This window comes from Macadamia integrifolia, chromosome 11 (genome assembly GCF_013358625.1).
Source record: "Macadamia integrifolia cultivar HAES 741 chromosome 11, SCU_Mint_v3, whole genome shotgun sequence".
Taxonomy (NCBI): domain Eukaryota; kingdom Viridiplantae; phylum Streptophyta; class Magnoliopsida; order Proteales; family Proteaceae; genus Macadamia; species Macadamia integrifolia.
The window spans coordinates 7,391,628-7,408,395 of NC_056567.1; the positions used below are offsets into that span (position 1 = coordinate 7,391,628).

The 16,768-nt window shown below is 33.3% G+C and overlaps 1 protein-coding gene across 1 annotated transcript; it reads right to left on the minus strand.

Moving 5' to 3' along the window:
• Nucleotides 1-6,698: 6,698 nt before the first annotated feature.
• LOC122092886 (glutamic acid-rich protein-like) lies at nt 6,699-7,472 on the minus strand. The gene has a single exon (XM_042663192.1). The coding sequence runs from the start codon at nt 7,470-7,472 to the stop codon at nt 6,699-6,701; it is 774 nt and encodes a 257-aa protein (XP_042519126.1).
• Between the last annotated feature and the right edge of the window lie 9,296 nt (nt 7,473-16,768).

The following is a 16,768-nucleotide window of genomic DNA, read 5'->3' on the forward strand; positions in this document are numbered from 1 at the left end:
GACAATAAATAAATAAATAAATAAAGCCGTATAGGAATTCATGGTTGCAATTTCTAATAACCATAGCCATAGATACATATATATTGATGTTCTTTAAAATCGAGATTATTTGTTGGCTACTACGATTTTTAACTTTGGTTAGATTTTCATAGTTACAAAGTTTCTTGTTGCTACGATTTTTAACTATGATTTTATTTTCACAGTTACAAATTTTTTCTGTTACTGTGATTTTAAATACTGTAGTAATAAGTTTCTCATATTACTGCACTTTTTAACTGCGATTTTGTTTCCACATTAACAAAGATTTTTTTTACTGCGGTCTTAACTAATGCGGTAATAAGTAGCACATATCACTATGTTTTTTCTAACTGTAGTTTTATTTTCGTAGTTGCAAAATTTTCTGTTACTGCAATTTTTTATTGAAATATGCTTTCGTAGTTACAAGATTTCTGTTACTACGCTTTTAATTGCAGTTTTGTTTCCACAGTAACAAAGATTTTTTTTTACTGTGGTCTTAACTACTGTAGCAATAAGTAGCACATATTACTATATTTTTTCTAACTGTAATTTTATTTTCGTAGTTACAAGAGTTTTTGTTACTACACTTTTTTATTGCGATTTGTTTCTGTAGTTACACGGTTACTGTTACTACGTTTTTTCACTGTAGTTTCGTTTTCATGGTAACAAAGATTTTTTTTATTGCGCTCTTAACTACTACATCAGTAAGTAACACATATTATTGCGTTTTTTCTAACTGTGATTTTATTTTTGTAGTTACAAGATTTTTTGTTACTGTGATTTTTTATTGTGATTTCTTTCCCTAGTTACAAGATTTCTGTTACTATGGTTTTAAATTTCATAGTAACAAATATACCATATTACTATGATTTTGTTTCTGCAATTACAGGATTCTTTGTTGCTGTAGTTTTAAAATATCGCAGCAATAGATATCTCCTATTACTACACATAGAAAAATCACAGTTATAGGACATTTATAACTGCGGATTTTGAGACTGCAGTGAAATATCCATAGCTACAAGTGTATTTTTTTATAGTGTGACACTTGTATGAACCAAATTGAAAAAATCTTGCACCAAACAGAATTCGAACCGAATCAATAAATCTTGCACCGAACCCATAAAGATTGACTGCTGCAGTAATTTTTATTTTTATTTTTTTAGTAGAGTAAGTTTTTATATATTACCATCCCTAAATATTGATCTTTAGCCTCCATTACAGATCTATTTATTGAATTATACTTAAAAAGAGATTATATATTACTATCCCTAAATAGATGGCGTGAGATTGTCGTAGGAGGTCATGATTTAAGAGAAAATGTGATCTCTAAATATTCACCTTGAGTGATAATGATCATACTAAATTTTTTTTTTTATCTAAGTTATATTATCGTTAATCGTTACATTGAATCCAATAGTCCCTTTTGCGGCAATTTTATTACCAACTCTAAAATAATTTCTCAAATTTCAAAAATCTCTCCCTACCTTCTTGTCGTTCTCCCTTGCAATGGACTTCAAGTCCTTTGTTTCTTTTTTCCTTTCTTAAAATAACGGTGTTTTTTTTTTTTTTTTTTTTTTTTTTTATTTTAATGTCTTAAGAATTAATATGAATTAGAAGTTTCCCATCTATCTTGTGGTCAAAATGATCAGATTATTCACTTTTCTACAATGTTGACTATAAAATAGATGAAGAAATGGGAGTCGGCCATCTTTTCTCAATTTTCCCTTCCATCCAATTAGAAAAAAAAATGTAGCATTATAGTTGCCACCCTTTTTTCTTTTTTTTTTTTATCTAACAATGGACATTCAAGTCTTTGGTCCGACTACTCCCGTGGATTCATATTGACCCCGCAACTATATGATTCAGATCATATTAAGGTTGAATGAAAACCATTCAACTTTCACTGAAAACTGTGAAGAGCACTAAACACCCCATGTGAGGAACCTCAAGGAAGTAAAAAGAGTCAAATTGAAAACTACACGTTTTCTAAAGCGAAGGTTCCTTAGCAACTCGGCTACCATTAGTTGCATCCATATATTTATGACATTACCCATAAAAGAAATATATATATATATATATATATTAAGTAATAAAAAAAAATCCCTACAGAATCAAAAGGAAAAGCAACAACCAGATGAGAAATACTCATAATCCTCTTATCGGGAAAAGATGAAAGAGAGAAGAAAAAACTCTAAAATCATTTTGATATTGGTCGTTCTATTGGAGAGAGTCCAATTGGGACTTCTGTAAACGTGTCTTACAGAAAAGAGAGAGAGAGAGAGGAGGGCGGTGACAAGATTGAAGTGCAAAGGGGTGGCAATATCACTTTATTCGATGTACTTAGAGTTCATCGACTAAATGACACCTATGACAAATACTTTGTCAACCATATACTCATATCTTTTAGTCCAAACTAGGCTATAGTCATGTCTTTTAGTCCAAACTAGGCTACACTCATATCTCCAAGTCCAATCTAGGCTATATTCATGTCTTTTAATCCAAACTAGCCTAAATCTTTAGCCAATTTAGTAGTCTCTCTCTCTCTCTCTCTTATATTTATGTGATATATATAACACAAGGGTCACAAGGGTGGTCCTTCTGAACATCCATTGATCTACATGCAAGTGATGTCCACGTAAAAATGCTTTACCAACTCTTCCAAACACACAAGGATAGACATGTTAGTAAGGTCCACAAATCAATCAATTGCCACATCATTCTTCTAAACACACGAGGGTGTACACATATCAGTAAGGTACAAAATCTAACATTTGACAAGTCAACAACCAGCTTCATGAAGTCTCCTACAAAATCATTTCATTTGGACTAACCACACCAAGCTGTATGACTCCCACAAGCCACCTAATGTTTAAATACAGACTTCAAGTCTTCCACGCATGCTTGCATGGTTGGTAAATTACTTGTCAACTTGTAATTGGATGGAATCATTAAACAATGATAGACCTCAGCATTCAAACGCCAGCTCGCATACTTATCCACGGAAGCACTGTTGAATTGGGCATCAGCTTGATTATTGTAATCTCACCACCGTTGGATGTGTGCCAAGATCCAGGGACAGGGACAACTGCATATAGACAGTGTAAAAATATATTTTATGATATATGATTGAAGTGGGCCCAATCCAAATAAAATAAAGGTGACCAAGGCCAAAGGGCACCTAATAAAGAGCCAAGTGGTAGGGTATAGGTAGTGGTCGTTCAACTATCCACGTGGCAAAAGAAGAACATGACAGGCAATATGATACTTGGTATGTGTGGTGGAGAAAATATCTATTAACCTAAGATGAAGGGGCAATTGAAATTGAGAGTAGGGTTTAGTGGCTGATACCCATTTGCTGATAATTCTCAGCCTTGAAATTTGAATGGCGAAAGGGACATTTTCATTATCTCCAATCCTCTCATTTTTAGGGAATAGGGACTAGGGAGGGCCACCTGATTTCTTTTATTGGTAGGACACCTGATTTCAAAGGCACCTGAAACTGAAAATCAAAAGGTTAATTACCAAAAATTAAAAAATTAAAAAATTAAAAGGTTATGAAGTTATGGAGGAGAGTAGGGACATAATAAATTATTATTATTATTTTTCTTCTGAATTTGATGATGTGAATTGATTGCGTACCCTGATGGGACCTTCATTCTCCTACAAATTAAAGTTGCTCCCTTTGAGGTTGGAGTTGTTCCCACTAATATTTCTCATGAAAAGACAATCAGAAGAAAATTTGGCCACTAAAAGAAGCTTCTTATATCATAAAGTATGGTTATATATATATATATATAAAGATACAGTATGGTTTGATAAGTTGTAATCTTTGATTGTCCTTATCTAATCGTAAAAAATTGTTTAATTCAAGAGGTAAAAATTATTTTTTAAAATGATTTTTTTTTTTTTTTTATCAATTTGATTTTCCCTTACAAGAGAAACAAGATTAACTAATCGAAAAACAAATATACTGATTTTTTTTTTTTTTGTGAAAAAAAAATTACCGTGTTGCAACCATGGTTCAAGTAAGTAGCATCGATCTCTATTGATTCTGATATCAATTCAATTAGAATTGGCTTAAAAAGAAAATGTAAATCAGCCTAACCTCAAAAATCAGTCGAATATTTGAATAAAGAATTGGTCGTAATTAAGAATCAGAATTTGCTTTTGTTGAAATTATTTTGAAAGCATTGAACTTTTGTTTTTGGAATGCTCTTCCTCAAGTCTGTTTGGAGAAGTATTCTTCGCAACCCAAAATTATTTTTCCATTTGAAACAGAATGGAGATAGATTTTTCCTACCATTTTTGTAGTTAAACCTCATGTGACTTTCTTAAAAAATTGGCTTTAAATAAATTGTTCCATTTACTTTCTATCTTATTATTAACAATAAATATATTTTCTATCACTTAAATTAATTTTGAAGTGTTTAGATATGTACATGACGAATTTGGTTAGGTTTTTATTTGACCTTGTGCTACCCTCATCTCTTTGGCTTCTTTCGCTTTTGATCACAATAAATACACTATTACAAAAATAAATAAATAAATTGTTTTAATAGTTTTTCACCTGTGGTTTCAAAATAGTCGAATCCAATTCAAATTGGAATCGGCTAATTTGAATCAGTATAGGCCAGATTGGAGTAGCTGATTTGTTCTAGAATTATAGGGTTTCAATCGACAATGGCCTATTGCATGCGGCTGATTTCTGACAATTCCAACAAATTTTGAATTAATCGAAATTGAAATTGAAATTGATTGGACTCAATCGAATCTTGATTTTGGATTTTAAAATCATGTCTCCAACCAATCACCTTAATTTTTTTTTAGGAAACCAAAGAACCCTACAAAAACTATAATTTCTTTAAAGGATTTTCTTTCCATCACTATGCCTATTGAAATATAATGCTTCATTATTTACCACTTGACTGTTAATGAGTTAAATCATATGATAAAAAATCCCACATACAACTTGGTAGCCAAGATATCTCTCACATTTGCTTTCCCTTGAAGGAAAAGTAGATCCAAAGATCATCCAAGATTATATGGTCTTTGAATTCGTGTATTACTTTAATTTGATCGGAAAATAAGAAAATCTTTTTCTCTTTTTCGATGATGACAAATAGATTTGTTAAAAAATGTTAAACTTTTTTTTTTAGATATTTAAAAATGTGAAACAATCATTTCAAAGTGGTTATAAAATAAGGGAGCCCGGTCCTACACGCCCTAGTAGGAAATTTTCCTACACAGCCATTTCAATTGCCAACAATTGTACATGATAAGAAGACCCTCGAACTGATTAAAAGCCAAAGCAAATCATGTAGTACAAGTTCTCAAAGTGAAGGCAAATCCATGATCTTCTTTCTAGGTAGTGTATTACATGAGCAAAGGAATTTATCTCATCATTATCTCAATTTCTAGTTACCAAACAAAGTCAGAGAAAGGAAGATAAAAGCCTTAATAGGGTTAGGGTCGGCTGGAGGCAACCCTCAAGTCTTCAACCAAATGGAATAGATTCTGTGTTTAAGTTGCATTTTGGAAGAGAAAAAAATAGAGAATATCGGGGTTTCATAATTCATTGTAGACCCAGAATATACCCAAACATAGCATGTATGTCCACAAAATTCCATCCGACTTATTATATGAGAGATTTTTCTACCGACCAAATATATTGTTTCAATGAGTGATTGAGATGTCAAATACCATTTAGTTTGGTAGTCTAATCATACTCAAGTGTATTAATTAATGGAGTTCATTTTTCTCAATCAAGTTCCTTTATTTCAAGATATGCTTTCATTGACACTACACAAAATTTTCATGGATGGGGGAATGTTGTGGCAACTCCTAACGTTGGATAGTCAATAGATGGTCTCAACACAACTTATTATCAATTTTTAAACTCAAATTCATCCATATTGTATTTTCCGTGTACTGGCATGTCTGCCTATGTATGTTTATGTACATTTATAATACTCTTGCTACTATTGTGAACTCTCCCATAATACTAAATTTTCAAAGTTCTATTTTACCACTTGTTAAACTCTATTTGAATTGAAATTAAACTTGATATATTTGTGCGAGAGCCTTGAGCCTACGAGATATATTCTTGTGGTAGTCTCTTTTTAAGGTTTAAATTTTTTTTATATTCCTCATTTGTAATATCACTAACAATCAAACACAGCCCAATGGCCGCCCACGCCCCGCCAAAAAAAAAAAAAAAAAAGAGATTATTACTATAAAAAATATTAAAAAGTAGGCCCAAGATAATTTACTTCTTGGACAAATTATGTTAAAAAATAAATAAACATCAAAGGGCTAAAGTTCAATTTTTTTTTTTATTGAGCAGGAAGGATGATAGAAACTTGGAAGATATTAATATAGATTAATATCTGACAAAAAAAAAAAAAAAAAAAAAAAAGGAATAAGGATTAGACCATCAATCAACATGATTGCTCTAGCTAATCAAAGATTTGGTGATTTCGCCTTAGACATATACTGTTTCGTGAAATTCTCTTTTTCAAAATGGAAAACCCATCAAAGAGGATTAACAATCTAAGGAGAATATAGAGAAAGGAAAACTATGGATTACGGTTATTTACACTCTTCAGCAAAAGGAGACAAAGAGAACATCAAGGAAAGAAGGACAAAGAGAACAGGAACATGACAAAGGAGACATAATTTGTCTAATTATCTCCAACCAGTACAAGCATCCTACTCTCTTGAAGTCTCATTTGCCTATTAAACCTTATGAACTCCTCAACTCTTCTGTTAAGCTCTTCATCAGACATGGCTGAGAATTCGTTCTCTTGAGACCTCAGCTCATCCTCTTCAGTTTCCAAACAAGGAACTTCCTTTGCTTGACAAGCTTCATCTTCAACATGGGTTTCCTTTTCCTTTGCTTGACAAGCTTCATCTTCAACATGGGTTTCCTCTTCCTTTTCTTGACAAGCTTCATCTTCAACATGGGTTTCCTCTTCTCTACTTGTTCCACTTGTATTCTCTTCCAAACTTTCAGAATTCTCACTCTTATAAGAGATGTCTTCTGGGATACTTTCATGTAATGTTTTGCTCTCTGTGTGAATAGCCAGTGACTTCTCAAGATCGCCGCCGCCACCTTTAGCAACATTTTCCGGCAGGGGCTCCTTGACAAATGATGAAGCATTAATCCTTGCTCTGCTGTTCATCAAGTACTCCTCACAGAGATCATATTTCTGTTCGGAAGAAGAGAAGGCACCGGAATCGGCGGCGATGATAAGAATGAGGGCGTTGGAGAGAAAGAACCAGAATTTGGTGTTGTGGAAGAGTTTAGAAGGAGAAGGATGGAAATGGATCATAGAGAAACATATGAAGATGAAGAATACAAAGGCTGATATAGAGAATCTATTTGACTTACTGTAAGGTTTCTCTATGGGATTTGCTCTAATGGGCTTCCCTAGATTTATCAGAGTTTTCTCCATTTTTATCAGAGACTATGGAGAAGGTTGAGTGGTGGTGGTGGTGGAAGAGCCTTTGAGTTTGGGAAGCTTGTGAGAGTCTTGTGGGTTCTAAAGGGCAGTTGGTGGGAGATGGCAACGGGGGGAGGGAGGGTTTTATAATGTGGGTTTAACATAAAAGGACAAGAGGTCTGGAAAAATAATTGAACCGGTGGTCTGGAAATAACCAATTGGTTAATCTATAATTACTAGAAGAGTCCTCTCTTGGATCTCCTTGACCAATCAGATAGTGACATTGACACATGCAGACCTTTAGAAGGGATCGATGTTTTGATCATTGAGACTTTGAGTATGTCCCAGGGTATCCTTAAAATTACACAACCACTTAATCTCAAATTTAATGACATGTGTCCCACATGGGTGGCTGTTTGGGGCCCACGATCCAATTTAGCTTCCCTCTAGTCTTGGAGTCTCGACAAGCTTTCATGATTTACACTACACCTTAGCTGTGGTGTTGGACAGTTTTGAGTTTGGTTTCAACAGATTAAGTCTGTGAGAATGATTGAAATCAAAGCATGATCCAATAAAGGTGTATCAGTTTTGGTTTGATTTATTGGATACGATTTGAAAATGAGTGAAATCAAAATAAAGGTGCATCAGTTTTAATTTGATTTTGCTTTGATTTCTTATCGATTTCTTTTATTGATTTGATTTCGAAATTTGATTTCAGTTTACCATGTAAATATATTGAGAATGAGAAAAAAATGCGTGTGCATGTATGTTATAATGAATTTTGGGCGAACATTAGCTTTTTGTGGAATTATTTAGGTTGATTCCATGTCTCATAGGGTTTGGTGTGATCGGATTTGATTTTAATTGCATAGAACCTAGTCCAGAACATGATTCAATAAATTCATATTAATTAAATTCGTCGATTCGAATTACGTTTTGACAACCCTAACCTTAGGATCAATTTCTAACCAGAGACCCTTAAATAAGCAAGATTGGCCCAACCATTGTGGTCCTTTGAGTCCAAACAAGCTAACTCCAACCACAAGCTGGTTAACTTAGGTGTGTTTCACTTATATATATGCCATAGCAGGCTCAGGGTCGATACTCCTTATCAAAGGTATTGTAAGGGACTGAGAGATAATATATAGATGAAAGAGAGAAAGGTTGTCCATTTCCCATTTGGGTTTATTAAAATAATTGATATTCCGCGTTAAACTTCATGTACAGGTTGTATTCTGACCTTCAATTAGTCTCTCTGCAATAAGAAGGGTAGCCCATAAGGCTAATAGATTTTTCATTTTCTCCTCATTCTCTTATTAGAATAAGAGGTCCCCCAGAGGGATTATTTTATGGCAGAAAGATATCCAGCCTCCTTGTGTCAATCTCTCTTATTTATTTATTTATTTTATGAAATGATATATCTACCCATATTTTGAAAGAAGAGGGACAGTGGAAGGCACTAGTAATACACTACATATCAAGACAAGGAACTCAAATGCATTATGAAATATGAATGGTAAATTTTTAGAGGGAAAATGAACACGTCGGTTGCGCGGGCACAAAGGCCGGTGAACCTATGAAATTCAAAAAATCACTCCCTATTTATGCCCATGTATGCCCTTCTGAGGCTTCGCAAGATAAAGGAGCGTTCTTTTCTTCATTTTTAGGTTAGGAAAAAGGTTAAAGATTATAATTTTCTTTTAAATATTTTTATTATAATACATTTTTTTATTTTAAAGAATGGTAAATCTTGTCATTCCATATGAAAAGTACAATAAACAACTTTCGACAGTTTGAAACCCTTTTTTATCCCTATATTATATAAGTAACTTTCGGAAATAATACAAGGGGCAACTGAAAGAATCCTACAACTTTATTTATTTATTTATTTTTTATTTTTATAAAACAATTTTACAACATAATCATCAAAGTGATAACAAGTACCCTCTGGATTAATGTTAAGATTTTTCAATTTGAATCATTAATTACCTGTACATTGCATGTCATTGGCAGTCTGGGTGTGATGTGTCCACTCTCCTCTATCAGCGTCTATTTGCTTCCAAGGGATGATTCCATTTCAAAGTATAGTCATTTTTGTTATACATTTGGTTTTATTTCATGCCCCACGACTCTATTTTATCAACTTGGAAGAGATTATTCCAAAATAGTGGTTTTTGTGATAGATTTGGGTCTATTTATCACAACATTTCTAGGAAAATCAGGGATCTGACCAATGCATTTGATCGGTTTTGTTTGGGTAGAATTAATGTGAAGTGGGGGGGGGGGAGAAAAAAAAGGGGGGAGAGAAAAAAAGGGCATGGACTTCAGAATCAGTACCAACAATTATTTCCTCAAATGTTTCTAACTAAGAAAACCTAAGATTCAAGTCCATTTATAGTTAAATAACAGAATTGATGTAAGGAGATAATAAGATATAAATCATGAATGCAAAGCCAGCCAACTCATTAAACTCTGTGACAACTTGTATCCATTAACAATGATTGATTGTGACAATTCCACAACCTTTCCTCCTTGTTAAAACAAGATTTTTCATAAATTTAAAAAAAAAGAAAAAAAAAAAAGAAGAGGGATTCCTTTGAGGCCCGTTTTCTAATGCGGGCGTCTAATAGTTTTCTTTTTCCAATCTTTCAATAACGAGATTATTTTAGACATTTTTTGAACAGTAAAATATGAAATTTACGATCGTTATATTTACATTGTAAGTATCTCACCTCTCTCCCCAACGCCCTAAAATAATAATAATAATAATAATAATAATAATAATAATAATAATAATAATAATTAAAAAAAAAAAAAAGGCTTAGACAGAAGGGATTCTAACAACTCTACTATTCTAGAACAAACATTTTGCATTAGTACAGTTGGATTGATTGTATATTTTTCTTCCAAAAGGAAACATCCTTATGACTATTTCTAAGATCCTTAGGATACTATATTCTATTCTCATAACCTATTCTATTCTTATTACAAATAAGGACATAGAACTCTCACAAATCAGTATTCATGTGATTTAACAACATAGTTTTTTTATTCAATTTTTTAATCAACTCTTAGGAATTATCTGTTAAAAATATTAAAACCATCCTTCTATGTCTTGTATCAAATCTATAAATTCCAATTTGTTTAAGAAGACAAAGGAATTAGCAATTTTCACTCTTATGTTTGGTGTTTCCAAGAAAAGATTCTACATCAATGACGGATTCTTTTTAGGCAAAAGTTTTTCACAATTAGGGAAGACTAAATGGTCTCTCTAGCCTAGAACCAAGTTTTACCACATGGGACAATGATATTTTAATTTTTATTGCATGAATAGAAAGAAAATGATATAAATTAATCATATGTTCAATTTCACAGTGAAATTTATTTATATACTCTTTATTGGCAGATACCTAAGTATTTTAGACGTTCTTTTTTTTTCTTTTTTTTTTAATTAATAGATTTTCAAAGTTTTATGTTGCCATTTGATCTATTCTACATTAGTTGAAACTTATCATGTGAATAGGGACTTGGAGTCTTCCCTTCTACAAAATTTTAACTCCATCAAATTTGTCACTATACAGCTATTTGTGCCGATCCAGAGATTTTCTCCAAACCTGCTAGACTAGGAAAAACTATTCCCTTCTTTCCAATATAATGTTGGTCTTACTTCCCTTTAGCTTTTTCTTAGTTTCTTAATTTTTTTTCTGTTATTATTTTTTTCTGTTTTATCTTGTCCTTATTTTTTTTTAATAATCTATTAGGCTGCCTAATGGTTAAAGAACTATAAAAATGAAGCATTTTCAGGCAAGTGTTGCAGGGTCTTTATCATAATAACTCTATCCTTGGAACACAACATGAACTCATGTATGGTACCTTGCTTTAAGAAATTGAGTCTTTAGGTAGACCTTAATTAGGTGCTAAATAACTTCATTTATAAATTCCCTGAATCTATTGTGTGACCAAATATTTAAAGAAATATATATATATATATATATATAGAGAGAGAGAGAGAGAGAGAGAGAGAGAGAGAGAGAGAGAGAGAGAGAGAGAGAGAGAGAGAGAGAGAGAGAGAGAAGTATCAATTCATAAAACTCCCAATGACTTTCAACATGTTTAGGAACCTGAGAACAGCTTTGTTGCATTTAGTATATTGCTTGGAAAGATTTTCCGTATGTAGAGACTAAGAATTAAGATAATTTACTAATGAATAAAGACAAAAACAAAAACATTTAATAACATATAAATGAAAAAAGGGAAAGCTTGTGGTTTTGAGTAAGTTAATAGTTTAATACCACTGATTAAGCTTCCAAATTTTAAATTAAGAAGCAAATATAGAGAAATCTTAACCGCGTTGGATCGGTCTTTGCAGTCTTTAAAGGCAGCACTGGCACCAGTCTGGTTTAGTCTGTTTTGTGTTCTGTATACCTTAAAAACTAACTTCAGATCAAAGCAATGTGCACACATGTAGTAGAGTGCCATCCACGAGAAGTATCACTGTCCCTAGCTACCATGGAATGGAATTAAGTATTAGTATCAGTATATCGCCGCGCGTAGATAATACTAATACGGTGTTAATACATATTGGGAGTGTCGATATCTAGGAAAATAATCCTCTGTTTTTCTCATCCCTATTTTTCCTTGTTTTGCTACCTGCAGAACACGACACATGGACAACTTTAAGACCAACGCACCGGATGTAATAATCCTCACCCAACCTTGACCGTTGGATCCTCTGTTGTCCACGTGTCATATTCTGCAGGTAGCAAAACAAGGAAAAACAAGGATGAGAAAAACAGAGGATTTTGATCCCGATATCTATTGAGGGTAAAAAAATATATATATATCATACTATTATATAAAAGCACGAAGTGGCAAATCTTTCACTGCACTACTTTACCCCTTTGTTTCCTTCTATTTTTTATATTCCAATAATTTATTATTGGTATAATTTTATATTTTTTATATTCAGACATTCTATTTGTATGGAAGCTTACTCATTTGCTGCCAAAAAAAACCAGCCGTTTGATTTGTTTCTAGGAATCATTATTCAGATAGTGTACATAAATTTGTCACATATAATGTCCTTTTGGTTTACTCTTGGCCAAGTTCATAATATCCATCTTGCCATATTATAGGGCCCATGATACTCCTCACCCCCCCCCCCCCCCCCATGTCTTCTTTTCATTGTAACTTGTAGTTCTTTTTCTCTTTGGGTGTCCCTCTCTCTCGTGTGACTTGTTATTCTTTTCTCACTGTCTCTCTCTCTCTCTCTCTCTCTCTCTCTCTCTCTCTCTCATATTTTCGATTTATTCACAATTGACATTAATTGAAGCATTGGAAACCAGATAATAACAGGTCAGATTCAATCTATAAGAACAATGGATATTAAGCATCATCACCACTCTTTTACAACCCATGGAATTTGTAAGACAAACACTTTTTGTCTACACAAAAAGGCAATCTGTTGGACCGTAACAAATTGAAAAACCAACGCAAGAAAAGCATCAAAGCCATTTAATTTATTGTTCTCAAAATATAGAAGAGATGAATCCTGTTACAGCCAAGGAATTTCAACAGTGCTCCTAATGCAATACCATTATTAATGTGCAGTTGATTTTACGGACTTCAATTCAACTGCTACACTCGCCCGACAATTAAAACCAAACAGAATTCTTTTGTATGTTTCCTCAACAAGCTTCCCAGCAGTCACAATACCCAAATTAGCAAGGAATTGAACAAAGCATAAGGTTCAACAGATTTCTTCAGCCAATATAATGTCAAAAATGGACTTCATTGTAAAGGAGGACAGCATACAATCAGTTAGAGACTTGGAGGGGAACTGAATATCACTAGAAGGGGAAAGAAAAAAGACAAAATGGCAGGAGAGTTGCCATTCTTAGCTTACATTATCTTTTGAAAAGAAAAAAAAAAAAATTCCAGGAGTAAATATATTTTTAGTTAGAAGTACAATTTAAGTAGTCTTACTCATTCCCCCAACAAAAGTGAATATGATCCCAACATCCTTCTTCCTCATTACCTCTTTACTAAAAGAGAACGAATATATTGGATGTGAATATTTGAGGTACTTTTGATATTCAATAGCTTCTTAAAGAGATATATATAGATATATATATATATATATATATATGTGTGTGTGTGTAAATGATTAGTTTTTGGATAAGGGCTTGGCTAACTGTAGCCACATGTTAAGATTGGATAGTTACTTAACATGTTCACAAGACCTCCCACTACTGTCACAAAATCCTCCTTTCTATCTTAATTTAAAGATGCTTAATTAGTTCTACATTATACACTTAATAATGCAGTAAAAAAGTATACCCATTTAGACTATAGAAGCTCATATATTACAATAACTCAATCTTACAATAGTAAAAAACCTGACCATGAGAGGATGATCATCAGCAAAACCAAATAACCATCCTTTATGATGAATTCAAACTTCCAAGCCAACCAAACGAGAAAAAAAGAAAGAGACAAAAAGCCCATGTGGAAAACCCTACAATCTCACTTTTTCTTGTTCTCCTCAGTAGCATGTATTCATCCGGTACCCCAAAAAAAAAAAAAATCCAAACAGGTTTTTAAAAATTGATTGAGAACAATCTCATTTCCTTCAATTCGGGCTGGGCCAATTGTTGTACAAAACCCTAATAGCATATGCCAATTTTAAGGCCAGTCCAGATCGCCAAATCGAATCAAAATCGATTGGAGCCAAATTGCTTTCATGTCGATCCAAACAATATTGTTTCTACTTCAAAATGGATACAAAAAATTATGCAAGTCGAATATCAAGACAAATTGTTGCAGAAGAGGATCATAGATGTCGAAGAATATGAAGACAAAAAATATAAAAAATAAAAATAAAATAGAGAAATATTGAGCAATGTTGTTTACTCATTATCCTTAAACAATCATTATCTTTTGTTCATATTTGGATCCTAAATTTAAGATGCTTTTAAAATTTAAAGTTACATTATAAATTAAAAAAAGCTTAAATGCTTAACTAGATATTAAATTTCAATTTAATTCCATAATTTTTCTGATCCACATAAACACACACACACTAATTTCCAATGTTATGCCACACTTGCATTGGCATGCGCGTTTTAACCAGATGTTTTACTATCAAAGTTTTTCCCTAGATTAGGTAGTACCTATGGAAGAAACTATTGATGAAACATTGCTAAGTAGGATCTTCTCAACTTTTGGAAGCAAAGGTAGTTATAGATATTTTCTACGGGAAAAAGACTATATTCCAATGGAAATTGTTTAGAAGACTTACGAGTAAAAGTTTATCCACATAAACACACTCTAAGAAAAATATTCCGTTACATGTGCAAATGCACATGTATATTTACTAGTATATATATATATATCACTCCCCTATACTTTTCTAAAACCCATATTAGGGGTGCAACAAGGCCGGGTTGGGCTCAGCTTCTTAAAACCCTAGTCCAACCCTGAGTCCCATTAACTTGGCCCAAACCCGCCTTGATCCTGACTCAGGGCCGCAAAACTTCAACCTAGGCCCAACCCTTACCCACCTTGATTGGCCCTGATTTGTCAGGGTTAGACCGGGATGACCTTGAATGACCCTGACCCTGGTTTGCCATCAAGGGCTGGGTATATGCTGATTTTTTTTATTTTTTAATATAAAAAGCAAGAGAGATTTTTTTTTTCTTTTTTTTTGTAAAGAAAGCAAGAGAGATCAGTGAGAAGATATATTAGTGGTTTTGAGGTGTCAATGACTCAATATCAAACAATATCTAAAATTAGATATCAGGGTCAAAACCAGGGTCAACATCAAGGGAAAAAACTAGGGCCTGGTTCAGGGCGGGCCAAAGACATCAACCCTTACGCACCCTGACCCTGACTCAGGGTCAGAAATTTCAGAGTCGAACCGGCCCTCAGGGCCAAAAATTTTGGATCGATACTTGTTCGAGATCAGGGCGGGCCAAGGGCGGGTTCTGACCATCATGGCCATATTTGCACGCCTAACCCATACCATACTCTATCGATCAAACCCACTTCCCCTTCCCCTTTCTTGCTGAATCGAAGTAAAAAACTGTTCGACTTAACAACCATTTCAAACGGTTGGAGACGTCAGATAGAATATTTTCATTTGGGGGGAGGTGAGTGATATTTTTGAAAAAGTGTGGGGTCAAGTTGACATTTCGACATAGTTCAGGGGAGAGTAGTGATATTTCCTCCAAAATCAAATTTTAAGGCAAAATGGTCTAATTCAGTTGAGACCAAGACCTTAACCGATACAATGATTTAAATCCCTAATCGTTAATCCCTACATACAAGAACAGAAGATAAGACACTAACATTGACATCGCCACCGGCACTGCCACTACAACTCTTTCATCGTTTCCACCTCCACTTTCATCACAGAACAACAAAAATACTTATGTTATGCATTCTATTCGTGTTTCTATTCTTTTTATTGACATAAAAATTTTCTTAGTTCTACGATAAAATATTTTTTTTTTATACAGAAATACTTCAAATTAAGAGAAATAGAAGTACTCCAATCTCAGAAATACTAATTTAGAATAAAAACGTAGCCTTGGCCCTTATGGCATCTAAACGTAGCATAATTGTTCCCTCTTACTTCAGCTGTGAGGACGGGCTCAAGCAGCAAATTCGGAATAGAGAGTGGAACCGGATTCCAGATAAAAAAAAAAAAAAAAAAAAAAAACCTAAAGTCTGCCATAAATCACTCTAAAATTGGCATCCGTACTGTTCCAAATCAATTGGAATCGGTCTAGTTTTAGGAATTATCTGGATCATGGTTTTAGGTGTCAGTATTAAATTAGCTGTATTATATCATTATTGATCAAGATCAATTCTATTATCAAGTATTGGTATTGAAACAAGAGTAAAATCGTAAGAAGATATCTACTTTTTTTTAATGAAAAACAAAGATAACATTGATGGATCCAACCAGTACAGGTTAATTCAAGATCGTTATTACATTAATATCGACCAAGATTGATACCAATGTCAATACCAAAACTGATAAGTAAATTCATGATCTGAGGACAATGATCCATCCCACCAACACCATAACATTTATAGCATAATACTAATTGGGACACGAGTAATGTGAGAATTAGTCCTTGTAATGGGCAAGTATACACTGACGGACTGACCCATCCATTCATGGACTGGGTGTTAGGGGGAGGGTGCTACTTTTTATTATCTGCATCAAATTAAATTCCAGAGATTTTTTTGGTTATGAAAACAAATTAGAAATTACAGGTAGTATTTATCAAATATCAAGT